Source organism: Neofelis nebulosa, chromosome 7, assembly GCF_028018385.1.
Source record: "Neofelis nebulosa isolate mNeoNeb1 chromosome 7, mNeoNeb1.pri, whole genome shotgun sequence".
NCBI lineage: Eukaryota > Metazoa > Chordata > Mammalia > Carnivora > Felidae > Neofelis > Neofelis nebulosa.
Window position 1 is genome coordinate 70,243,535 of NC_080788.1, and position 27,999 is coordinate 70,271,533.

The 27,999-nt window shown below is 38.7% G+C and overlaps 1 protein-coding gene across 1 annotated transcript; it reads right to left on the bottom strand.

Annotated features, from left to right (window-relative positions):
- Positions 1–11,855: 11,855 nt before the first annotated feature.
- EMC7 (ER membrane protein complex subunit 7) lies at positions 11,856–27,984 on the bottom strand. The gene is made up of 5 exons (XM_058738300.1): positions 27,693–27,984; positions 21,770–21,889; positions 17,473–17,611; positions 16,085–16,165; positions 11,856–12,319 (listed from the first exon to the last, which is right to left on the bottom strand). Exons 1-5 carry the CDS (start codon positions 27,923–27,925, stop codon positions 12,167–12,169), a joined length of 726 nt encoding a protein of 241 aa, XP_058594283.1. The 5' UTR covers positions 27,926–27,984; the 3' UTR covers positions 11,856–12,166.
- Positions 27,985–27,999: the final 15 nt, after the last annotated feature.

Genomic DNA, 27,999 nt, shown 5'->3' on the forward strand with positions numbered 1-27,999 from the left:
GTCACGATCTCGCGGTCCGTGAGTTCGAGCCCCGCGTCAGGCTCTGGGCTGATGGCTCAGAGCCTGGAGCCTGTTTCCGATTCTGTGTCTCCCTCTCTCTCTGTCCCTCCCCCGTTCATGCTCTGTCTCTCTCTGTCCCAAAAATAAATAAATAAACGTTGAAAAAAAAAATTTTTTTTTTTAAATTTTTTTTTTAATTTATATCCAAGTTAGCATGTAGTGCAATAATGATTTCAGGAGTAGATTCCAGTGATTCGTTGTATAACACCCAGTGCTCATCCCAGCAAGTGTCTTCCTTAATGCCCCTTACCCATTTAGCCCATCCCCCCACCCACAATGCCTCCAGCGACCCTCAGTTTGTTCTCTGTATCTAAGAGTTTCTTATGTTTTGTCCCCCTTCCATTTTTATATTATTTTTGCTTCCCTTACCTTATGTTCATCTATTTTGTGTCTTAAATTCCACATATGAGTGAAATATGATGTTTGATATTTGTCTTTCTCTAATTTTGCTTAGCATTATCCCCTCTAGTTCCATCCACGTTGTTGCAAATCTTTTTTTAAATTTTAAATGTTTATTTTTGAGAGGGAAAGAGAGCATGAGCATAAGTGGGGTAGGGGCAGAGAGAGGAGCACAGAAGATCTGAAGCGGTAGAAAGCTCAACTGGCTGAGCCACCCAGGTGCCCCTGGTGACAGGTTAGAGACTCTTAAAGACAGAGAATTGAGGGCTGATGGAGAGAGGTGGGTGGCGGATGGGCTAGATGGATGATGGGTACCAAGGAGGGCACTTGTGATAAACACTGGGTGTTGTATGTAAGTAATGAATCACTGAATTCTACTCCTGAAACTAATATCGCACTGTATGTTAACTAAAATTTAAATAAAAACTTGAAAAGAAAAAAAAGAAGCAGGGGGGGTTGATAGACAGTGTGGATACAGGTCCTTCTTGCTACCTTTATGATTTCCCCCTTTCCTCTCAGCTTCCAATGACTAAACGAAGTTGAAATAATGATGACAAGATTCCTGTGACTAAAATTCTTCCCTTCCCCTCCAGGACACGGGATGTAGGGCAGACCCTGCAACAGAACAGAACAGCAGCATTTCCTCTGCAGCTACTCAGAGCTGGTGCCCCAGTCATTCATTTCCATTATAAATGGTTCTAATTTCCATCTCCCCCACACCATTTCACCAGGAAAGTTTGAGAATATGTGCACTCTTGCCCAGTAAGGAATCCAGATTGTGAGTGGGAGGAGAAAGGGAAAAATTTTTTTAAGTATCAGGGAAGGAGCCAGAAGGAACTTTAAAAAGAAAAACAAAAATTTTTTTCGAAATAATTTTAAACTTAAAGAAAAACTGCAAGAATAGTACAAAAAACTCCTTAAACTCCTTATTTTTCACCCACATTCCCCAATTGTTAACACTTTGTTACATTTGTGCTGGGTGTGTGTGTGTGTGTGTGTGTGTGTGTGTGTACACACGTATTTTTTCCTCAACCATTTGGAGGAAGTTGCAGACATCATGTCCGTTGACTTCTAAATACTTCATTGGCGGGTGGGGCGTGGGGGGCAGGTAGCTGCTTGGGTGGCTCAGTTGGTTGAGCGTCCAACTTCAGCTCAGGTCCTGATCTCAGTTCGTGGATTCGAGCCCCTCCATCAGGCTCTGTGCTGACAGCTCAGAGCCTGGAGCCTGCTTTAGATTCTGTCTCCCTCTCTCTCTGCCCCTCTCCTGCTCGTGCTCTGTCTCTCTCTCTCAAAAATAAATAAATGTTAAACAACAAACAAATAAATAAATACTTCAGTGGCTATTTCTTAAGAAGAAGATTATCTTATATAACCACAACACAAATATTGAAAAATCAGGAAATTTAACATTGCTACAATATTTTTATGTAATACATAATTACATAACTGTGTAATACATTGCATACTCAAATTTTGGCTGTTGTCCAAAATAATGTTCTTTATAAGAATTTCTTGGGGCGCCTGGGTGGCTCAGTCGGTTAAGCGGCCGGCTTCAGCTCAGGTCACGATCTCGCGGTCCGTGAGTTCGAGCCCCGCGTCGGGCTCTGGGCTGATGGCTCAGAGCCTGGAGCCTGCTTCCGATTCTGTGTCTCCCTCTCTCTCTGCCCCTCCCCCGTTCATGCTCTGTCTCTCTCTGTCTCAAAAATAAATAAAACGTTAAAAAAAAAATTAAAAAAAAAAAAAAGAATTTCTTTTCCAGTTCAATATTACACATTGCATTTTGTTCTCATCTCTTTAAACTCTTCTAATCTGGAAATGGTCCTCAGCTTTCCATTGTCATTCATGACATGGTCATTTATGAGTGCATTCAATCCAATAAAAAAAAAATCATCATATCCATCGATTTGGGGTTGGCTGGTATCTCCATATTAGATTCGTTTTAATTTGTCTGCTACTTTTGATTTGGGCAAGAATATCACAAATGGATATTGTGTCCTCAGTGTATCACATCAGGAGGACGTGATCTTTTATCCCATCACTGGTGATGCTAACATTGGTTACTTGGTTAAAGTGCTCCCCACTGCCTACCCACCCCAGTTTTCTCTACTATAAATGTACTATTTTTCCCTCTGCAATTAAAATTTTTTAAGGAAGAGACTGATTCTATGTAAATTTCTTATGGGTTTTCACCCAATAATGGCAGCATCTACTTATTATTCTCACCCAAATAAATTATTTCTATAATAATAGCCAAATGGATGGCATTCTACTATAAGGAAGACTTTTTCCATTTATTTATTTATTTGCTTACTTACTTATTAATACTATGGACTCCTGAACTCATTTTAGTAATTGGTTAAAATCCATTACTGTCATTATTTCAGTGCTCAAATTGTCACAAATGTTAAGCACTGAGAGCCGCTTCCAGATGACTCCTGTGACCCTTTGACATACCCATATTTATTTTCCAGAGAGAGACAGGGAAAGAGAGCCCCAAGCAGGCTCCATGCCATCAGCACAGAGCCCGTGTGAGGCTCCATGTCACTAACCATCACGGGCATCTGGTGGTATGAGGCTTATTCAAGTATAAGAAGATGAGGACTTTTTGGAGAAATAGACTGCCATAAGGCACACTAATGTAGACAAGTCTGGATGATGGTCAAGCCCAGTAAGCAGAGCTAGACCTTGCCTTTCTTTGCCTAATCACAAATAAACTTAAGGTTGTAGCACCTCCCCCGCACCCACATTAATTCATCAAAGGAGATGGGGACAAGACAGTTCACTGGGAGGGTAATTTACCCTGCTGGATGTGTCCTCTTTGACTTTAATGTGAATGTTTAAGTGTCAGTCTTTTGCCGGTTATACTTAATGTCTCTAGACATTAATGCCCTTATGTTCCTGCTAAAGGCAGTTCTCCAAAGTTTCACTCCCAGGCGTTGGCAATGATTTTCTACGGAGAGCTATCTTGCATAAATGTATCTGCAATGGTGTTCTCATTAAAGGAATGGGGACTCTTATCTTCAGCAAAGAGCAACTCATACTCAACCCACTTATTGCCAATATCAGTAGCTGAGAGCTTGTGCTTATTTTTTAGTAGTCCCACATATACCCAAGGATAAGTTTACAGTGCAGCCACTTTCCATTACAATCCATGAAGCTATTGACCATGACATGCTAACTACAGCCAAGTCCTCCTACTATATGGTACAGTAGGCTGCAGAAGAAAAAGCCACCAGCCAGAAGACAGCAAAGAAGAAACAGTACAGATTACACCTGGGATGTGGAGAACCATTTTTCTCCCTAAAAAACTAGATCACCATGATTGAACGCCTTTTGACAGGTCCTTTATACCCAGAAGTAGGGCCTATGCAGGAGAATCTGAAACAAAAAAATAAGATACTAGGTTGTTGGGTTTGTTTTTTAGGCTTATTTATTTATATTGAGAGAGAGAGAGAGAGAGAGAGAGAGAGAGAACAAGCAGGGGAGGGGCAGAGAGAGAAACCCAAGCAGGCTCTGTGCTGTCAGCAGAGCCCCAGTGGGGGCTCGAGCAGAGAGATCATGATCTGAGCCAAAATCCAGGCTGACACTTAACCGACTGAGCTACCCAGGCGCCCTCTAGGTTTTGTTTTATCATTATTATATTTAATAATATAGTGACTAATAAAATAATACATATTTTCATGGAAAACTTGGAAAATAAATAAGCAAGTAACAAAAAACTACCATCAATTCTATAACCTCTGCTAGGTATCTCAGTGTCTGTCCTTATAGTCTTTTCTTCCAAGTATAGACATACACTTTTTATTATTTTTTTTTTTTTTAATTTTTTTTTTTTCAACATTTTTTATTTATTTTTGGGACAGAGAGAGACAGAGCATGAACGGGGGAGGGGCAGAGAGAGAGGAAGACACAGAATCGGAAACAGGCTCCAGGCTCCGAGCCATCAGCCCAGAGCCTGATGCGGGGCTCGAACTCACGGACCGCGAGATCGTGACCTGGCTGAAGTCGGACGCTTAACCGACTACGCCACCCAGGCGCCCCAGACATACACTTTTTAAAACTCACAGAACTGCTACGTATGGTCCAGCAATTTTCATGATCAGATCTTGCAGAAAATATCTGGCGACTCAAGCTTTTCCTAAGCAGAAAATCTCAAGGTTTCAATTAACATGGGGAGCTCCCATCCATAACTAGATTAGAAAGAGGTTACTTCTGTTCTTTTTCATCTTTGATAGATGCACACAATACAGCTTAGTCCTCTACAGTTCTGAACTTTGAGATGAACCAGTCATTATCCAGAGATATTTTTCTCTAACTTATAAAGTCTAATTTTTTAAATAACTATATTTGTTTCCTAGGGCTGCAGTTTGACAAACTAAGTAGCATAAAACAATGGAAATGTGTTATCTCAGTTCTGGAGGCCAGAGATCCAATCGATACCCAGGTGTCAGCAGGGCCATGCTGCTAGGGAAGGCCCCAAGGAAAGATCTGTTCTGGGCCTGGTAACTTCCGGCCTTCCCTGGCTTGTAGGTATCCATTTTTCTCCCGGTGTCTCTTCAATGTCATCTTCCCTCTGTGTCTAGCTGTCTCTGTGTCCAAATTTCCCCTTTTATAGGCACACCAGCCACACTAGGTTAGGGCACACTAAAGATCTCATTTTAACTTGATTACCTCTAGAAAGATCCCATTTCCAAATAAGGTTATATTCTGAGGTACTGGGGGTTAGGGCTCCAATATTCTGAGGGGACACAATTCAACCCACACAATAACCAAGCGAGAAAAACACTTTCCTATTTTATAGATGGGCAAACTATAGACCAGTGCTGGGTAGTATCAAATGGGAAGGATTTCAGGGTCACTACTGAGAAGATAATGTGGCGTCCTCAACTGCCTCAAAGAGGCCTGGCAGGACAAAGTGGTCTTGACTGGCATAGGATAGTTACCAGTATTTATCTATTTATCTATCTATCTATCTATCCAGACGTATTTTTTTATTTTTATTTTTTTTTAATGTTTATTTATTTTTGAGAGAGACAGAGACAGAATGTGAGTGGGTTAGGGGCAGAGAGAGGGAGACACAGAAGCAAAAGCAGGCTCCAGGCTATGAGCTGTCAGCACAGAGCCCGACGCGGGGCTTGAACTCACGAGCTGTGAGATCATGACCTGAGCCGAAGTCGGACGCTCAACCGACCGAGCCACCCAGGCGCCCCTATTTTTCTTCTTTTTAAAATTATTTATTTAGGGCAGCCTGGATGGCTCAGTCGGTTAAGCGTCCGATTTCGGCTCAGGTCACAATCTCACAGTTTGTGAGTTCAAACTTGGGATACATGGGAACCCTGCTCCCCAAGAACACAGACTAACAGAGTGGGTTACAGAACAACTACAGTACAGAGAATCAGCCCAGTGATGGCTGAAGGCTCTTCTCCTTCCCAAGCACCAAAGTTTCCCTTCTCCAGGCTTCTTCGTCCCTACTCTTTGGCACAAAAGGGGAAGCTTGCGCCTGAACTGCACAGGTTAGACCTTTATATGATTGAAGAGAGATGATAAGTGAAGAATGAGAAGATGAATGTGGATTATATCCAGTATTCTACTTAGAAGCTCTCAGGAGCACAATCCTCTGGTCTCTTTTTCCAATGTGGTTCCCAGTTCCTGGGCTACATGCCGAGATTATATGCCTTCTAGAAAGGAGCCTTGCCCTGTTTGGATATAGCCCAATCCTCCTCTTCCATAATCCAACCTCTTCTCAAGGGCAGAGGTCAGGTAAGAATGCACAAATTAGAGTAGTCAGTAGGATCCTGCAAAACCAAATACGTACAATCACACATCTATTTACATACATACAACTTGAAGTAGGGAGGACAGAAAAGAGCCTGAAATTCAAGGTGGGGGCAGCTAGTTCAGAGTGGGAGGGCTAAAAGCCTACCAGGAACTAAGAGCCCTCTGAGATCTTGAAGAAGAGCAGCAACCTCCTTCCCAACCAAACCCCATCAGCTCCAAAAAGGATGAAGGGGAAAGAGAAGTCATCTTCATGCCAGCCTCTGCTGGACTACTTCATTTAAAGATTAGAGGTAGGGCCAAATGTGGGCAGGGAGCAAGGCAGGAGGGAAGACCAGGCTTCTTTTCTTCCAATTAACATACTATCTCAATATTTGGGAGACCCTGACATTTCAACTAAATAGTTTGGGGCGATGATTTTCATGTACCTCAGTTTGCTCAGACTGATTATCAGTAAGAAGTCATAGCCAGGTGACTGTGGAACTCCGCACATGGGCCTCTCCCTCATGATCTGTCCCGAGAGGAGCAAGCATGTCCAAGGGAAGATAAGGCAAATTCAGGCCTGTGACACCTCCAGGCGGCCTCTGCCTACCCAAGTGTCCAGCTGCTCTCCCCTCCTCTGGAAGTGCTTTATCTACATTGTTCTTTCAGTTCCTTCTGGAGCCTACCTCCCTTCTACTTCAGCTCAGGCTGGGAAGCTCCTCACTCTTATCCCCCTTCTTCTCAGCCTCAGCCTACTTAATTCCCACGTAGTCTTTCATCTTACCTCACAGGTCACTGCATTTGCCTTCTACCCTCCCATCCAGGTGCCCATGTTATAAGTTTTTCTGGCAGCTTGGATTTTCCTTGGAGTACCTATCAAGGTTTTCATTACACATCAGTATGTGTTTTTGATTAGTGTCAATTTCTCCCACTAAACTCTTAAGCTCTGAAACCAGAGATCATGCTATTTTGTCCATAACTGTGTTCTCTCACCCAGTAACCCTTGGCACATTCAATAGTATAGATGCTTCGCATATATTCTTGACTAAATAAGAATGTGCAGACCTTAACATAGGAAATAGTTGCAATACAAAGTTTCTGGGTTTTATGGGTATCATAAAAGCAGGGCCACCTGCCACAAACGCAGCTGCTGAGAGAATACTCCTGTGGGCTGCACCCAGTGCTCAGGGGAGAGCCAGTTACAAGGGGCAAAGTGAATGACAACCCTACAGATAGATGTACATTAAAGAAAGGAAATTGCTTATTTTCAGTTTTTCCTTTCCCTTCTCCACAGCCCAATTTTGCTGGTATGTCTCATTTCCTTCTCCATTAAAATATCGATCTTACCGTGCTTCACATTCTGGGGAAAAAGAATTCACTTTTTGGGATAGGGAACTGTCAGGTGGGTATATATATAAGCCATCCTCAGAGGTGACTTTTTGCCCAGTGTGTTAACTCCAAGAAAAGCAAATCTCATAGTCACTAGCATTTCACAATTTCGTTTACCGTGCCAAGAAATTCTTCACAACAAATTCCTTCTGCTGCGATTTAAGTCCATTTCCTTTCTCAGACCGCATGGGGAGTGGTACACAGCTGATTAGAATTGGCTTTAAAGGGATTAATAGGCACTTGAGAACCCCTCAGCATTCTCTTTACCAAACTGCAAAAACTACAGACCCTTCAATACTTCCCAAATTAGATCTAATTGATATAGTCATGAGGTTAGTAGAACCAACATATGAGTATCACTCACTGGCACGTTTTCTCTCAGCCTTCTTTGAGTATCCTATTATAGAGGATAAAACTGCACACAGGACTCACCTCGTCAGGATAGTTGATAAGTAAGGGGTTAGGGCAGAGGCAGTGAGGGAAGGGATTCAAGAGGCCTTCACAGAATCCACTGCAAGAAGACCAAATGTGCCTCCATGCACCTGAAAGGTTATCCAGCAGCTACTCTCTCCATCCCTCCCTGGGGGTCACCATGGTCTCCTACCTGGGCATTTGCTATCCTCTTTGTGGGTCGGATTCCTTACTTTGGTAGATTCCACTGTTGATTCTGCTTACCTGTGGCTCAGGGTCAACGTACTACTTTCTCTGATCCAGTACCACCCAAATGATTGGCCAAGTCCCACCCTCAGTCCAACCAGCTGTGGGTGGGAAGGCAGGTCCATCCAGTCCTGTGGAGAGATGAGCGCAAAATGGTATTTCTCCTTCTTTCTTATGTGTAATGCACAAGACTCCATGATAGCAGTTTTTTGCAAGGAAGCTTTCCTTATACATCTTCTCACGGTCCTTTATGGATCATCTCATAACACTTCTGAATGATTCCATTTCTCACTCTGCATGCTGAATTTTCATGATCATTTAATTCTAAATATTTTCTAATTTTTTTAGAAAAGAATTAGTTATTTAGAAGTGTTTTTAAAATACTCAAATATATGTAGTAGGAGCTCATTAGAAGTGAGTACATTACATTCATATATATGGAAAACTTGATTTTAAAATTACCTGAGGAGGTACACTTATGAATCTTCAAAGTTACTAGTTTACTAAATTTTAGTGGAATTACATGCCCTATCAAACGCTCTCTGTTGGAAATGCTGTGCACAGCTAGTTTTTATGCCTTTACTCATTCCTCTTATTTACTACTTGACCTTCTTAATTTACTCCTCCCTGTTCTCAGGCATGCTAGCCTGGCTGGCTCAATCCTACTGGACTGTAGCCATCATGAATGGCTTCAGTTCCCCTACACTCCTGTAATAAAGTTGTGTTACAAAGAAAAAAGAGATAAGCTAATATTTGAGGCTATTTGAGGAGGGATTTTTTTTTTTTTTTAATCTTTATTTACTTTTGAGAGACAGAGTGTGAATAGGAGAGGAGCAGAGAGAGAGGGAGACACAGAATCCGAAGCAGTGTCCAGGCTCTGAGCTGTCAGCACAGAGCCCAATGCGGGGCTCAAACCTACGAACCATGAGATCATGACCTGAGCTAAAGTTCAACACTTAATCAACTGAGCCACCCAGGGGCCCCTAGGAGGATTTTTTTTTCTAAAATAGTTCTTTTATTCTCACATACCTTACAAACTAAAAAAAATCTGATGCTAAATGATGACAACAATCATATATACAATGCTAAAAGAAGAGCACAGTACAACTAGGTCCTGTTTCAACATACTCCTTAAACTGAACTAAAGGATTTAGCCACTAGTTTCTATTGTATTCCCTTGAGATTAGTACTTAGAATTTTTGTTGGATTTAAATACAAAATGGCACATAAATAATTGTAAACATGCAAAAGCAGGTCTATACATAACCTGGAAGGCAATAAACAAAAATAAAAATAGTTGGATTAATTTTCTACGATATTCAATAAAAATATTTTCAATAGATTTTTTGAGCACTTCCTGAAAGTTTGAGTGACCACTTAAATGACATTATTGACATTGTTCATCAGGACCTTGAAAGCTTTCCAATTACTGAAAAGTATGGTGAATGGTTGCTTCTTCTCTCCCATTAGAGGAAACATAAGAGAGAAATAAGATATTTTGCTACTCTGGGCAAGCTAGGTAAAATCCTGAATCTTTTCAAAATGTTAACCAGACTCAAGGTGAGTCCTGAGGTTTTGACTCCTAAAACACTGCTTGAAAACTTAGGAGGTATGGATCCTCCCTGGAAGTTATTCCGGGCACTCAGGACTTCCTGGCAAGAAACGACAACAAAGATCTGTTTTGCATAAAGTCACTACTCAGGTTTAACTTAGTAGATGTGAAAAATTTTAAAACACAAAGCTTATATTTAGGAGATATATGTAAACTGAATCTAAGAAAGGCCCTAAAGAAGAGCAAAATATTACTTTGCCTCCAAATGATGAATAACAGCAAAAAGAATCAAAGGAAGTGGGAAAAAAAGAAAAATTTGGCACTGATATATGGTTTTTGTGGATAGGAAATAATAGGACCAGGTTAGAACTACAGTGGATTTTTAGATCTTGAAAAGGAATTTACAGGTTTAATCCAAATCCTTCAATTTACAGATGAGGAAACTTAAGGCCCATTATTTTATTCATTCAACAAACATTTATTGTGTGCCTATATATACGCTCAATGCTGGAAATACAACAATGAACAAGATAAAATATGGTTCAAAGAGGGAAGTGACTTGCCCAAAGTCACAAAATGCAAGTTAGCAGCTAAACAGTCTCTTTGCACTGAACCCAATATTGTCCAATAAAATACAGTAATTTCTTCACCTGTAAGCACAATAAGCATTTGACGAAGGTTCCATGCAAAGATAAGATGTTCATATACAACTGATATAATAATATTCCACAATATAAGGGACGTATATATATTATATTCAGATGGTTTTAGAATCTATGTAAAATAACCACAAACTTTCTTAATTAAGATATGAAATAATTTCCTTGAAAGTTCTTTTTAATTTTTTGGTCATTAGATATTCTATGTGCAAATTCTGACACCCCAAATTTTCAAATTTTTCAAGATGATTTCCAGTCATATAACTATGACTCTCACTATATCCTGTCTCCTTTAAATTGCAACTTTCATTCAACTAGCATTCTAATATTTAAGTTATTTTCAATAAATGACTCCATTTCCAAAGACCTACCTAGTTCTACCATTGCCCAGTTTCCCCCCTTAATCATTCATAGCTTAACCAGTTTGGTAACTTTAGCATATAATAATACAAACACTATATGAGTTAATAAAATGTCCTGTATCAAAGCTTATGTCTTTAAAAGAAAACCTATGAACCTCATTTCAAAATGAACAATTGTACCTACTACAAAAGGGTAAATAAGAGTTTGGAATATTTTTTTGTCATTCTGGCAGACTTAATAACCTTAAGAAAGCAATAGGGGAGTTCTTTATCATAGAAGAGAATAGGAGACCTTTACTACAGTAATACTATAATAGTCTGAGTTCCTTTTTAATTAAAAACAAAAGGTATGAAATTTTTATAACTTATTGACATAAAGTTTTTGAGATAATCCTGATTGGAAAGTAATATTTACATTCCAACAACTCTGAAAATCAATGATGAGAGAGATGAGAGGATTTAAAAGGTACCTGTGCTACACTACCAATGTTACAACATGGAGCTCTAAGGTTGATTTTCCATCCTTAGTCTCCAAAAGGCTCTCCTACTGCTGCACTTCCTTCCCCTGGCTACGCATTCCCTGTTACTATTTGGGCTTCCTCTTTCCATAATAAGCTCTGTTGAGGACAGCCACTGACATTCTCCATCTCTGAATCCCTCCTTGAAGTACAGCACATAGCTGATACTCAATGAATCCCAATGATGGCAACAAAAACTTAAAAACTGGTAACATCTACTCTAATTCATATATCCATACTCTGAAACTAACTGTAACAACACAAATTAAGACATCAGAATTTGGTTCGACCTCAAACATCAGGAAATGTTAAATGCAGGGCAGGGCTGATAATCTTCAAGGTCTGGCCATTAAAAAACCCAGTGGTTCATGCTGCTCTGAAAATAGCAACCACTTCTTTTTAGATAGGAAAGATCAATTTCAAGCTTCATATAATGAAAGAACAAAGCTGTCTGGAATAAAAGAAACATCAAGTAAAGAAGAAATGACAAGATAATTCTATCTCTGGATTAAGACATTTTAATATACATAATGTATAGAACTTCATATAATTTATTAATGTCATTTTCTATAGGACACTGTAATTAATTCAGTGACATCAATATTGACCTTATACAGACACAAGATGAAAGCTGGGTTTTCTTGTGTACCAAGTACAAAACACGTGCTAAAGAATTACCACACACAACAGTTGTAAGAGATCAACTTTAAGGATGACTCAAGTTTACAGTAGTTGCTTCACGGTTTTCCCTCAAGGCTTGGATGTCACCCAGTGTGGCCATGTCTGTGCAAATGCTATCTCTGGACTGTCCAACTACCTCCTTTTGCCAGCCCCACTTTTGCCTGTTTTACTGCTGCCGCTGCTCGACTTGCCAGATGATTTTGAAGAGAAGAGTCTTGTCATGAACTCAGAAACATCAGGCAGTTCATGGTTGGAATTCAGCATATTCATTGACTGTTCCATCTCCTGCAAGAAGACAAAGTACAATAATACAAAAGGCACTGGGATCCTTCAAGTCATTTAACAACTAATATTTCCATCAAAGAAGAGGAATAGAACAAGTAGGAGCTACTGGTTCTCAGCAATGTTATACCCAATAGGACTTCAGAAACCACGTTTCTTTCTTTTCTTCTTTCTTTCTTTCTTTTTCTTTCTTCCTTTTCTCTTTCTTTCATTCACCTAATTTATTGTCAAGTTAACTAACATACAGTGTACATAGTGTGCTCTTGGCTTTGGGAGTAGATTCCCATGATTCTTCATTTACATACAACACCCAGTGCTCATCCCAACAAATGTCTTCCTCAATGCCCATCACTCATTTTCCCCACCTCCCCAAGCCCTGCCCGCCCCCACTTCCCCCATCAACCCTCGGTTTGTTCTCTGTATTTAAGAGTCTCTTATGGTTGGCCACCCTCTCTGTTTGAAACTATTTTTCCCCTTTCCCTTTCCCCATGGTCTTCTGTTAAGTTTCTCAGGATCCACATATGAGTGAAAACATATATCTGTCTTTCTCTGACTGACTTATTTCACTTAGCATAATACTCTCTAGTTCAATCCACGTTGTTGCAAATGGCATGATTTCATTCTTTCTCATTGCTGAGTGGCATTCCATTGTGTATATAAATCACATCTTTTTGATTCACTCATTCATCAGTTGATGGACATTTGGGCTCTTTTGATAATTTGGCTATTGTTGATAGCACTGCTATAAATATAAACATTGGGGTACATGTGCCCCTATGAATCAGCACTCCTGTATCCTTTTAGAAACCATGTTTCATACCTCCTTTATACTACTAAGCATTGTGATCCTTTAATAAATGTCCAATAAATCTTGCCTAGGGTTTGATTTGGCTTATGTTTTCATAAACAGTACTTTCTATTATTATATGTGACCATATTCCTGTCATCTCATTTTATGCTTTTCTTTTTTTAATTTTAGAAAGAGAAAGAGAGAGAGAGAGAGAGAGAGAGAGAGACCGACCATTAAGTGGGGAGAGGGGCAAAGGAAGAGAGAATCCTAAGCAGGTCCCATAAGTTCCATGCTCAGTGCTGAGCCTGAAATGGGGCTCAATCACATGACCCTAGGATTATGACCTGAGCCAAAATTGAGAGGTGGACACTCAACCGAGCCACCCAGGTGCCCGTTATTTTATGTTTTCTGATTAAAATGCTTTCTGGGGCGCCTGGGTGGCTCAGTTGGTTAAGCAGCCGAATTTGGCTCAGGTCATGATTTCGCAGTCTATGAGTTCAAGCCCCATGTTGGGCTCTATGCTGACAGCTCAGAGCCTGGACCCTGCTTTGGATTCTGTGTCTCCCTCTCTCTCTGCCCCTCCTCTGCTCACTCGCTCTCTCTCTCTCTCAAAAATAAACATTAAATAATAATAAAAAATAAATAAATAAATAAATAAAAATGCTTTCTTACTGTTTTAATGGGTGTTTTCTTTCCTTTTTAAATTTTTTTTTTTACCTTTTGAGAGAGAGAGAGAGACAGTGTGAGCACAACCAGGGGAGAGGCAAAGGGAGAGACTCTTAAGGGGGCTCGATCTCATGACTGAAATCATGATCTGAGCCGAAATCAAGAGTTGGACGCTTAACCTACTGGGCCACCCAGGCGCCCCTAAATGAGTGTTTTCTTAAACTCATGCTTTCTTTAAATGCATATAAATAAGAATATCAGAGGTGCCTGGGGGGTTCGGTCAGTTAAGTGGTCAACTGTTGATTTTAGCTCAGATCATGATCTCAAACTCTTTGTGAGTTTGAGCCCTGTGTGGGGCTCTGTGCTAATAGCACGAAAGCCTGCTTGGGATTTTCTCTCTGTCCCTCCCCTGCTCGCACTCTCTCTCTCAAATAAATAAAAAATCATTTAAAAAAAAGAATATCAATGTTTAATTATATATCAAGGCTATTAGAAAAGTTCGGAAAATAACTACAGCATTTCCAACACTTAATTCCTAAGGCCCTTAGTAGTAAATCTATGAATACTACTATGGACCTTAACAGCATCTAAAGCCAGCAATAAAAATGTTACAAACAAGTCACTGGCAGGACCTCATAAGGATCTGGCACTTTTATTTTGAGGTTTTGTCCTCTCTCTATTTAGCCAACAATCAATAAAGTATTGTTCTACCTTCAACAATATTGATGTAATATATGCTACATATGAATTTTATGTAACATTCCAAAAATGAACTTAAAATAGTATTAGTTCACACATGGAAAAAATAGCAAACATTATATTATCTCTCATGTAAAGTTGGACACCACTAGGATATTAGCTTAGGCTTTCTCTCCAAAGGTAGAATTTATACATGGGTTCTCAAGGAGAATGTGCTTTTACAGATATGGACAGGAAAACAAACATTATAAGTATAAATCAAAAATGTTAACATGCTCCCCCCGAAAAAAAAGTTAACATGCCCTCATAATCAAATATATATCGTAACAAGTCTTGAGACCCTGCAAAAATATATCATCAAATCTATGTTTTAATCTGTTCAATTCTGAAGCTCTTGAATAAAGAACTTTTTATACTGCTTACTATGTGCAAAGCACTTTGCAAGGAATGAATTTTTAATCCAATGTGACCTCTAATGTTTCCTTCTATTGATGCCACAGAGAGTTACCTGGCTTAACAGATACCAGGATTACATAGGATGTATACTTTCTGACCAACACTGAAGCAAAGATGTCAAATTTGGCAATGAGACATTATGAAATATCTTAAAACTTTCTTTAATCATGAAGCTTTTTCTGCTGTTCCAGCTTGGAATAAAATGCCTTGCCTTCTACAGAACTTAATCACCTACTACCTCAGCAAGTATTTTTATTTATTTTATGCATATCTTATTTTCCCATTTAAAACACAAATACACTCCCTCACCCATACACCCACGATCCTCTGACAGCAAGAGAAAGTATTTTATAAAGCCATGCTATTTCCTACTCTTGACTCTGAACTCACTGGCAACAGGGATGATATACAATTCATTTTTGTATCCCCAGTATCCATAACCTAAACATTGATTAATAAATGTTCATTCAGCAAAAATAAGGTGTCAACACATCAATATATTACATACAGTGGAAAAACTTAGAACTCAGGAGGTATTTGTTAATCATTTCCAGGTGGAAGAAAAACAATGGTTTAAAAAAAATTCTGAAGATTTTATGGAAGCCAGTATTTCAGAGACACAAAGTAGTGGCACTAAATTTGAAGCATCTTATTTGGCAATCCTCTGCCCATTGCCAAACCAGTATAATTTGGGGGTAAAGAGTCTGGAAGTCGCTATTCTATTTTCTTCCCTTGGTTATCCAAATTTGTGTGCGTGTGTGTCTGAACACATAAACTAAATGTGTACTCTGAAGAGTTTTGTAAAGTAAAGGTAAATTGTAAGAAGCTATCATTTTGCAAACTATTTGGATTGGACTACCAGGATTATTATGCATTTCAACTATTTAACAAGTGAGGCACAAAGAGAGCAGTACTAAGCAGTGTTTTAGCTGTACGAAGAGACCCAGGCTTTTATCAGGCAGAACCAACTGAATTTATCTGGTCCAATGGAAACAACTAACTAATACCAGGAACATAACACTGTATTAATACAACCTCTGAATGAATTTGGCTTGGGAATTAGGATAAAGCTAAAAAACCAAAGCCATTCAGCCACAGTGAATGATTCAGGCATTGGAATATGGTTCAAAAATTCACAGTGGGGACAATCACCTTACCCGTCTCATGTCAGGATCACTTGTGTTGACCACTTTGGGCAGAAGCACAAATATCAATAATGGAAGAACCATCATCATAACCTATGGAAGAAAAAAAGAAATCCAGAAAATGTTTTTCCCCTTTAACAGCAGAATAAAATCTACATTTAACAACCCATGATGAAATTAAAGATTCATATGTTATATATAGAATAAACCTAGCAGCACCACCTCAAATCTACTCATTCAGCCTGTATGATACAGGCGCTAATAAATGTCTGACTACTGTAGAGAAGAGCCTTATCTATGTGGATTTGGAATTTATAGACACCTCGCTTTATATTTGTGCTTACAGTTTTAACACAAACCATTTGCAAACGTAACTATCTATTCACTTTCTTCAATCTGCAGTCTGGCATTGGGAATAGCGACCCAGCTGGTCTCTTTCCAGATGACTTTATGGTTCTTGCAGAAAATATTATATTGCCCGTTTAATGTACATTCTCTCAAGACTGCAATATAGTACTAGGTGACTAGTTTTGAAAAATGACCTAGAAGCTTCAGCACTGTATATGTTTCCATGAATTTCAGAAATGAGAACATGGAATCTATTTCTCAATAAACTTTGGAACCTCATTGCTGGTTTCTCCTATCCACTCTACCTTCCTGCTTCTTTACTCCTGATAGCAGATTCTAGGTACTATTTATTCCTCTCAAAAAATGTACAGTCCCCAAATATTCCTGTTTGTGATCTAAATAGCCATCAGCAAGGACTATGATCACCACTTAGACAATTACAAGATAATAATTCAACTTCCAGAAGCAGGAAAAAAAAGTCAATTTGTTTCTAAAGAATGTATTCTATTAGTGATTTATTATTAATGGATACCATAACATCATTTTCATACCAGGGATTTAGTATATGTGCTGCCGAAGCGAGCACTTCATACCAGGGATTTAAATTACCACAGAAAAAATTCTCTGTTTACCACACTTGTGAAAAAAGGAGAAAGACCCTTACTCAAGCCATCAATAGTAGCTGATTAATAAATGATGGCACATTCATCAGTGGACTTACATGCAGGTAGTATGAAGGATGAGACTGCTAACTCCATGGGACTTACCACATACTCTTATTCCACTTAAATTTTAAAACATTTCATCATAAATAAGTATTTATCCCATTTCTGTTGCACATTTCAATATCAAATCTATTGTGCAATTCTCACCATAGTCTTTTCATTAGTATTCCTAAAGCTACTATTTTTATGAAATCAATAAACTTCACAATTATCCTTTCATCTAACAATCTGACCTCAGCTTTCTTTCTCAGAGGGGCTAGAAATTTTCAAATTCCTAGATTCAAATTAGAGATTTGTAAAGATGTTTAACTGTAGCCTGATACATACCATTGGGTTCATTAGAAAGTCTGTCCAGCCCCACGATTCCCTTTTAATAAAGTAAGAAGGTGGGCCTGAAGATTTCATTTGGAGAGGATAGGGAAGTCTGACCACTTCTGATGTTTTGATGTAATTCACATATCTTGCTCTGATGAAGCAACATGAAAAAAGCATCAGTAATTTTATCAAAAACATTACTAGTTAAAAGAACTGCTTATATTAACAATGCCTTATAATTACCTTTAAAATTACCATTTTTCTAAAATGCTTTGGCATCTAAACTTTTGATCTTAAAAATTGGATTAAAGTAGCTTTATCTGTATTTCTAAAATATTTAGCAAAATGTAGAGAGAGAGAGAGACTTAGTTTCTAGCTGTAACTCTTGTTATTACCTAGTCCTGTGGGGCTAGACAAGTTCTTCTCTGGATATATCAAAAGCTCTTTTAGAATTCTTCTAACTCTAAAGCTCTTTGATTATATTTAATAATAAATTAATTTTGTTATAAATATACAAAAATGTTGTATTTTATTTCTTTGGCTGTCTGAGATATGCATTAATGAGCACACCCAATTTTTAAGTCTAAAATTTTGCAGAAAAAAATTATGATTTAAGAAAGTCCTGCAAAAGTACCATAGGTAACACTACATTTTCACCAGAGATGTCACTAATTTTAATCGAAACTCTCAACATGTTCATACATGTTCCAGTCTACTTTTTGAAAACTACCTCCTCTTTTCTCTCTCATTTCCTCCCTGAACTTCTATTTGACACGTTAGAACTTTTTCTTTCTTTCTTTTTTTAAATTTTTGGCAGAGCACAAGCAGGGGAGGGGAGGGGGGAGACCAGATCCAAAGCCAGCTCTGAGCTGACAGGCTGACAGCCTGACAGCAGCAAGCCCAATGTGGAGCTCAAACTCACGAACCGTGAGTTCATGACCTGAGCCAAAGTCGGACACTCAACTGAGCCACCTAGGTGCCTCTAGACCTTTTCATTGTTTACTCTGCATCTTGTTAAATTCTTTCACAGTGCCCATTCCTTTATGTGTACTGTATTCTGGGTAACTTTTTTCCTATCTGTCTTCCAGTTCACCAAACCTCTGTTCAGTTGTTTAACATATGCATTGAATTTTGTATTCCAAAGCCTGTATTTATTGTAAAGTTCTATTTTATTCTTTTTCAAATATCAATGGTCTGTTTTTGTAGTATCTTACTCTTACAACAATAGATCTTTTATTTGTTTAGGCATTTTAAATATACTTTAAACTATTTCATAGTCCATATCCAATAATCCTATTATATAAGGTTCTTATATGTCTAATTCATCTGCTGACTCAATGTACATTGTTTTCTTGGGTATTTGATAACTTTATTTATGTGTGGGCCTGAAAAGAGAATATCTCCCTACAGAGAGTTTATGCATTTGTCTTCACCAGGAGTTCAGGATTATGACCAGGGATGATCTTGTTAATTGCACAGCTTGAAAGTTTCTGGATCATGCAGGAAGTAATAAGTTCACACCCCAAATTTCAGTGAGGGAGGACTGTGACTATCAAATTTCAGGAGAGATTTTCCCCTTCAAAAGGCCAGGGCTAGATTGGGAGACTAGTGGATTTTAATGCCAAGAGTCAAAGGGGGAATCGAGTCTTAGATCTAATTCTCGCCCAAAGCAAGCCTAAGGCTTACCTCTTACCTACATACTGCTAATAAAATCTAAGCATTTTGGTTAGAATATCAAAACCCCCAGGTAGGAAAGTGGTTTATGGTTTGTCCCCCAGGGATTTCCCTTGCTCTTCTGGGAGCTATATATTTAAAAGGAAATGTCTGTCATGTTACCATGCATGCTTACAAAATATTGGTCAAGAATATGAGGATTTTATATGAATCCCACTCTGCTCTCTATTTTGTTCCACCCCCAATTATTAAAATGATAAGAGCCTCGTTTTTTTACCTATGCTTCAGGCATCCAATCATCAGGAATGGAACTGAGAATATGAATCCCACTGCTGCAACCAGTCCTTAAATGCTAAAGCAGGAAGTACTCTTTACCCAAAGCAAAAAGCAAAAAACTTTATATACAGAAAAATATTTCTATTTGCTTAAACTACTTAATGCAAAATTCAGAGCAAAAGTAAATAAAAATTATAGGTGTTAACAGACAAATATCCCCTTTTAACAACTCATTTCCTCCAGTACTGTTTTCAATATTAAAAAAAAAAAAACTTAAATGTGTATATAAGTATAGTGCAATCAACACACCCACCCATCTCCAAGCTTCCAATTCTAAAATATATACAAAGTCATAAGTCCTTTAAAGTTTAAATTTAACATTAGAATTTTACCTATATATTTCCTTAAAAATCTTTATGCCTTTAAGACATGAGAAATTTGATACCTAGTAAGGTTCATCTACTCTGAAACAATTCATTTATTCTATCAAAAAATATTTATAAACATATTTACAAGACATTACCTTCAGTTCAAGCTTCACCCTTGCTCTAAATAGCCAACAGCAAGAAATATGATTAGAATTTGGACAAACTAGACTATTCTAAGACAACAATTTAACTTCAAATAGGGGGGAAAGTAATTTGTTTTTAAAGAATGTATTCTTAGTGGCATCATTAGTTTCATGATAATGTCAAGAATTTAAATTACTACCAAATAATCATCTCTGCTCACCACACATGTTAAAAGAGGAGAAAGAAAACCCTACCTGTCCATTAATGGGCATCAGCATCAATGGACTAATATTCAGCTGATATAAAGGATGAGACAGTTCTACGCGTGGCTCACTCTATGTGAACTATACCATATTTACATATTATACTTTTCAAACTTTCAATGTCCATAAAAAACCAAAAAAGGCAAAGAAAGAAGAAAACATTTTAGGCATAAACATTAATGCCAATGTAAATATTATGGTACTAACTGAACATATCTCTATTAGATCAGCTCAACTTGGAGTCTCTACAAATCAACCTAAATATTTTTGGAACATATACCAAAAAGGTCAGTCATAAAACAGAGTTCCTCGAACCCCAAAATTATTTTTGCCTTTGCGAGACCTGTGCTTTATTACTGCAACAAAGAGTTATTTTGCAAAGAAGAGACATAACCACTCAAAATTCTTTCATATTTGCCATCATACTTCAATAAAGCTAGAAAAAAAAAGCAAATAAATAAAATTGTTTCATATATTTCCTGGTCATTAGGCCAAAGAGACAACTACTGGCATGGGACAATAAAAAAAAATAAACCAATAAACTGGAGTTACAACAGAAGGAATCTGAACACTGTGGACATCTATACAACGGATTCCAACTGCAAATGGATTTGTGGTATTCCACACACAGCCTGAATTTGTCCAGCATTTTCTCCTCAACTTCAAAGCGTGTGTTCATCTACTTAGAAATTCTGAAATTTTTTCCTAGTCTGCCAGCCTCTGATACTGCCCTTTCTTCTCTTCTTATCATGATCCTCACGTAGATATAAACTTACAATATAATCAGTTTTCTCAAATAAAACCAAATTTCCACTGCACACTAAATATTTCAGAAAGAACGAACTGTAGAAATTTCTAGATCAATACAACTATTACATAGGTATTAAGGGTATTATGAAAATATCCCAATGAGAAACAGGGGACGATTAATATTTCTAATTTAGAAAAGTTAAATTATTTCCCACTTTAGGAATCCCATTTCAATTACAACTTCTATAGGGCTTTTGCTCTCATAGTAGGTAATCTTTTCTCTATATACTCATATAAAGGAGCTTTAAAATAAATTTTAAAGCAGAGAAGGAGGAAGTTCAACTTTATAATATTATCAATGCACAGATTAAAACAATATAAGGAGGGCACCTGGGTGGCTCAGTCGTTAAGTATCTGACTTCATTCAGCTCAGGTCAAGATCTCATAGTTTGTGAGTTTGAGTCCCAATCAGGTGAGCCTGCTTCAGGTGAACACCAGCCCCGCTTTGGGTAAAAGCCGCTTTTCTCTCTCTCTCTCCCCCACCCCTCTCTCTGCCCCTCATGGGATTCTCTCTCTCTCTCTCTGCCTCTTGCTCACTTGCATCCTCTCTCTCTAAACACACACGCACACACACATCAATATAAGGATATTTTAGGGGGAACAGAGTGAGAAAAATTTTTAAATTAAAAACAATATAAGGATATTTTAATTGTTTTAAGGAATACCTGTAGTTTAAATGAGAAAACTTTTCAACCCTAACTATAAAATCCAAAAGGAATATAGGAGGTATTCAGTAGTCTATCCTTTAGTAAAAACTACATCAGGTACCCTTACCTCATTTTTCCTTTTGAAGTGATATCCACTCGGACAGGATCAAACCTGTAAGCTGGAGATATAACTTCTACTACATAAGATCCAGAAGGTATATCATGAACCACAAAACTCCCATCTGTCCTAGAAAAATGAAAATCGTATTTAGACACTTTGGATCAATAGCTTGTATTCTTCTTTTAAATCATGTTAACTCCTAAATCAACTCCCCCCAAAATGACGTTCAGAGCAATTAGCAAAAGAACAAACAAACAAAACCCCACAAAAAACTGGCAAGAATTGTCCCTACACTTCAGCTTCCATAATCACACTGCCAGACTTCTGAAAATAGCCCAGAGCACTCCACAGGAGCAGAGAATCCTGACATAGAAAATACTTCTAATTCCTTCTATGAGACAGTGATATAACAGGAACACAGTTCCAATTCTGAAGCCATATCTTCATTCAAGGGAAATTACCACTTTACATTATTACTACAGTATTAGGGTTCCCATTTTGCAATACCCTGCAACAACTTCTTAATTAAAAAAAAATGGCTGGCACAAAAACAGATACTCAGATCAAAGGAACAGAATAGAAAACCCAGAAATGGACCCACAAACTAATCTTTGACAAACCAGGAAACAATAGCCAATGGAATAAAGACAGTCTCTTCCAGCAACTGGTGTTGGGAAAACTGGACACAGACATGCAGAAAAATGAACGTGAACCACTTTCTTACAGCACACACAAAAATAAACTCAAAATGGATGAGAGACCTAAATGTAAGACAGGAAGCCATCAAAATCCTCGAGGAGAAAGCAGGCAAAAATCTCTTTGACCTCAGCCGCAGCAACTTTACTCAACACGTCTCCAGAGGCAAGGGAAACAAAAGCAAAAATGAACTACGGGGACCTCATCAAAACAAGAAAGCTTCTGCACAGCGAAGGAAACAATCTGCAAAACTAAAAGGCAACTGACGGAATAGGAGAAGATATTTTCAAATGACACATCAGATGAAGGGTTAGTATCCAAAATCTATAAAGAACTTATCAAACTCAACACCCAAAACCCAAATAATCCAGTGAATAAATGGGCAAAAGACATGTATAGACACTTCTCCAAAGAAGACATCCAGATGGCCAACCGACACACGAAAAAATGTTCAACATCACTCATCATCAGGGAAACAGAAATCAAAACCACAATGAGATACCACCTCACACCTGTCAGAATGGCAAACATTATCAACTCAGGCAACAACAGATGTTGGTGAGGATGCAGAGAAAGAGGATCGCTTTTGCATTGCTAGTGGGAATGCAAGCTGGTGCAGCCACTCTGGAAAACGGTATGGAGGTTCCTCAAAAAATTAAAATAGGGGGCGCCTGGGTGGCGCAGTCGGTTAAGCGTCCGACTTCAGCCAGGTCACGATCTCGCGGTCCGTGAGTTCGAGCCCCGCGTCAGGCTCTGGGCTGATGGCTCGGCTCGGAGCCTGGAGCCTGTTTCTGATTCTGTGTCTCCCTCTCTCTCTGCCCCTCCCCCGTTCATGCTCTGTCTCTCTCTGTCCCAAAAATAAATTAAAAAAAAAAAAAAAAAAACGTTGAAAAAAAAAAAAAAATTAAAATAGAACTACCCTACGACCCAGCAATTGCACTACTAGGTATTTACCCAAGGGATACATGTGTGCTGTTTTGAAGGGGCACATGCACCCCAATGTTTACAGCAGCACTATCAACAATAGTCAAAGTACGGAAAGGGCCCAAATGTCCATTGATAGATGAATGGACAAAGAAGATGTGGTATATATATACATATACAATGGAGTATTACTCAACAATCAAAAAGAATGAAATCCTGCTATCTGCAACTATGTGGATGGAACTAGAGGGTATTATGCTAAGCGAAATCAGCCAGTCAGAGAAAGATAAATATCATAGGACTTCATTCATATGAGAAATTTAAGATATAAAACAGATGAACATAAGGGAAAGAAGTAAAAACAATACGAAAACAGGGAGGGGGACAAAACATAAAAGACTCTTAAATATGGAGAACAGAGAGTTACTGGAGGGGTTGTGGGAGGCGGGGTGGGCTAAATGGGTAAGGGGCATTAAGGAATCTACTCCTGAAATCACTGTTGCACTATATGCTAACGTGGACATATATTAAACAATAAATTAATTGATTTTTTAAAATAAATGGCTTTTTTTTCTAGTTTTTGTTTGCATTTTGTTGTCTTTCTTTCTAAAAAATGGGGTATTAAGTACCATTTGTTCCACTTGTTACAAATAGCTCCCATCTACTTTGGTTACTTTAGTTTGGATATATAAAAGTCTAACAGGGGCGCCTGGGTGGCTCAGTTGGTTAAGCGGCCGACTTCGGCTCAGGTCATGATCTCGAGCCCCGCATCGGGCTCTGTGCTGACAGCTCAGAGCCTGGAGCCTGTTTCAGATTCTGTGTCTCCTTCTCTCTGACCCTCCCCTGTTCATGCTCTGTCTCTCCCTGTCTCAAAAATAAATAAAACGTTAAAAAAAAATTTTTTTTTAAAAGTCTAACATGTTTATGTAGTTAAAACCACCTGCCTTTTCCTTAATGATTTCTTCTAAGTCTTCTAGACTTAGAAAACCATCCCATCAAGAGCTGATAATTTCAGGTTCATAGATCAAAATTAATTTGTTTTGATAATGAAAACTGACATTCTGAGGAAAAAGAAGTTTCTGTTTTAGGAAACAAATGATCCTAAAAGGATTGGCTTTATCAGATAATTCTCAGCATAATATATTAAATAATCTTTCTTAAATCATTAGACTCTCTCAAAGCTAAAGCAGTAATTGATTCTGCAACATGCACAATATTTACTAAAATATAAGAGGAAAACATATTCCTTGCTACTTCAAAATACAAACTAAACTAAAACAGAATCGAAATAAAGACACCAGCGTGCCTGGGAATCTCAGTCGGTTAAGCGTCCAACTCTTGATTTCAGTTCATGTCATGATCTCACAGTTTGTGGGATCAAGCCCCTCGTCGGGCTCTGTGCTGATATTGTGGAGCCTGCTTGGGAATCTCTTTCTCTCTGCCCCTCCCCCACTCTCTCTCAAATAAATAAACATAAAAAAAAAAGTAAAACATCAAGTTCACTTATTACTGGGCTGGATGTCTTTCATTTGCCCTTCGGACCCACTCTCCACCCTTCTCTTTGCAGACTGGAGGAAGGAAAGAAAGAACATGAGCTTAGCGTATTTTTCCCCAGCTTTCTCCCTGAGAAGCCACCTGTGACTTGTTTTGTCAAGTGACACTGCTCCTCTCAAGGCAGTCCTTTCTTCTACGTCCCAGTAAACTTTACTTCCCCTACATCCTTCAAGCTCAGAGGTGATAATAGCCTTGAGGCTGTAAACTCTAGAGTACTGTAAAATCTGGTTTCCCTACACCACGACTATACTGTTTAATCCTTTCATTCGACTTTCCTGGAATTATTCTAATTTGAGTGTATCTTCTGCTTCTTCACAGGACCCTCAGTGAACAAAATTTCAAAGCATTTTTCTAGGTCCAGAAAAAATTAATTAAAGCAATGACTGTGCAATGCAAATAACAGAACTGCCCAAAGGAAAAAGCAAATCTATTTTTCAACCTACAGTAAATATTTTACTTTAGAAAGATAATATACAAATTTTATAATGAAATTTTAAAACTTGGTTTTACAAATGGACTCTGCAATATGTAAGCCTTGTTGGATCCTGATTTAAAGAATACATAAAAGCATTTTTCAGATAAATGAACGAGGTATTAGATGAAGTTATAGCATTATTATTTACTTTATTAAATCAGTAATAGTATTGTGGGGGTTTTTTCAAGCCCTTATCTTTTAGAGACACATAATTATGTTTTTTCACGTGAAATTATATGATGTTTAGGGTCATATTTAAATATTCCAGGGAAAAAAATTAAGTACAGAGGAGACACTAAAAAAAAATGGTAGACTGGGATGGGTACCTAAGTATTCACTAAACTACTGTTTATTTTAGCGTATGCCTGCAATTTTCCATAATAAAAAGTTCCAAAAAAGTATCATGCAGAATTTTACTATGTCAAAAAACTGAAAACTACCTAAATGACCCCAAAAAGAAGATGTCTAAATAGATTATGATTTATGTACACAGTGATGAGTGCAAGAGGTGGCACGAAGCATCCTCAGTCAAAACTCCCCTCATCTCCATTAGCCAAGACCGATGCCACCTCCAACAAACATAAAACTGCATGCTAGTTATGCATAACATGTACAAGAAAAATTACCTATCCCTCTGTGGACAAGTTTCCCACCATAAGCTCCTCACATTAATTTTAAGCTTTCTACACACAAATGGAAGAACATGAAATGGTATCAGAAGCTGCTCACAAAATATTAACCGGAAAAAAAAAAAAAACAGGTTACAAAGTACTATATATTTTACTATTAAAAACAGGTCATACGATTACAAAAAGACTGCAAAATATACAACAAAATGTTAAGGCTTGCTACCCCTAACTTGTTATGTTTTCTTCAATAAACAGAATATTTATACATATTTTAATTTTTTTTAAGTAGGTTTCAAGCCCAGTGTGAAGCCCAATGCCAGGCTTGAACTAAAAAAACATAAGATCAAGACCTGAGCTGAGATCAAGAGTCCAAGGCTTAACCAACTGAGCCATCCAGGTGCCACAGCATACACATTATTTTAAAATTAAAAAAAAATTTTATGGTTTTTAAAGTAATTATATACTGCAGAAAAGAGAAGCCAAATGGTCAACTTAGGCTAGTTTTCCAAGGCTTAAGAGAGTTTTTTCATTAAAACATCATTACTTAGGGCAAACTCTAAAGAATACCAGATTCGCAAAGACAAATAGCATCAAAATACTGATTGTAACCTTGTTGTCATTATCTATTAATCTGGGATTCAAATTCTCATTCAACAGCACCTGGATGATCTGAATATCTGCAAATCAGATTTAGAAGTGTCCACATTTAAGTTGTCTGGGTTTCAAATATCATTTGCTGGTGGACAAACCTATCAGAGTAACATTTCCTTTCCTAAATATTTTCTTTCAGTTTGTAGTTTTACCTCCCAAGAAGCGATTGAAAGATACAAAACATCACATTTGTGCCTAAACATCTGAAAAGCAGGCTGCTGCAAAACTGGAGTGCTAATAAATTCACCAGGTCCTTTAATATAGGCTGAAATCCTATTCTGCTAATAGCTAGAAAAGACAGAAGCTTATAAGCAAATGTAGAGAAACCCCAGTCTCACATAAATACCAGCAAGTGTAATGTTGCAAATCCCTCGATGAATTCAACTGTAAAAAAAAAGAACAACAATCCCACCTCCAGGCAAAAAAAAAACGGTGCTTTGATTAGGGACTTCAGGGCCCATTAATTTGAGAAGCGGCAACGTTAGCCTCCCATCTATGCCATCATAGAAGTCCCTTTGGGCTTTGAGAATTCCCACTTGTTTTTAGCATCTTTCTACACAAATCAAGCTGCCAAAAGACTGAAACGAATGCAAAAAAAAAAAAAAAAAAAAGGCCAGATTCCATGGAAGCTAGATGAAATGCAAAGAATTCAGCATGAGACAAACAAGGGGCCCACCTGTCCCCAGTGCCCAAGAGAGGTCGACCCCGTATGTGGCAAAAATGGAATTGAAGAAAACTGACCCCACTGCGCTGGCCCGAGGGCAAGCACCTGCCATCCTCATTTCCGAGGTCCAGGGAGTGGAGTGAGGGGGAAACGGGGGGGGGGGGGAAGCGTCGGGCTGCCCCCCCCCCCAAGGTCTCCCAGCACACACCGCTAACGGCGCCCGCCCCTTCACCCTCCGACAGCGACGTTGTCAGCTCCTGACACCTGGCTCTCCTAGAGGGAATTCCCTTCCGGCTTCCACGCCAACCTCTTTCCCGCTGCCCACAGGATGCTCACTTAAGGAACCCGACGTGCTCTTCTCCGTCTACCAGCACTCGGGCTGCCGAGATCCAATCCTGGGGCTTCACCCCTGGAACAACCGCACGTCCCTCAATCTTGAAGCGATCTCCTATGCCGACCCCAATCCCTCCTGACCCATCGGCCGTAGCCCCAGGCAGCTCCGAGCTCTGGGCATCCCCTGGTAGCAACAGCAGAAGGACGAAAAAGAAGCCCCACAGAATGGCCGCCATGACAGCGGCTCTCAGCGGCCAGACCGGCCCCGGAAGCCTTCCCAGTCTCCCAGTCGTCGCCGCTCCGGCCCGAT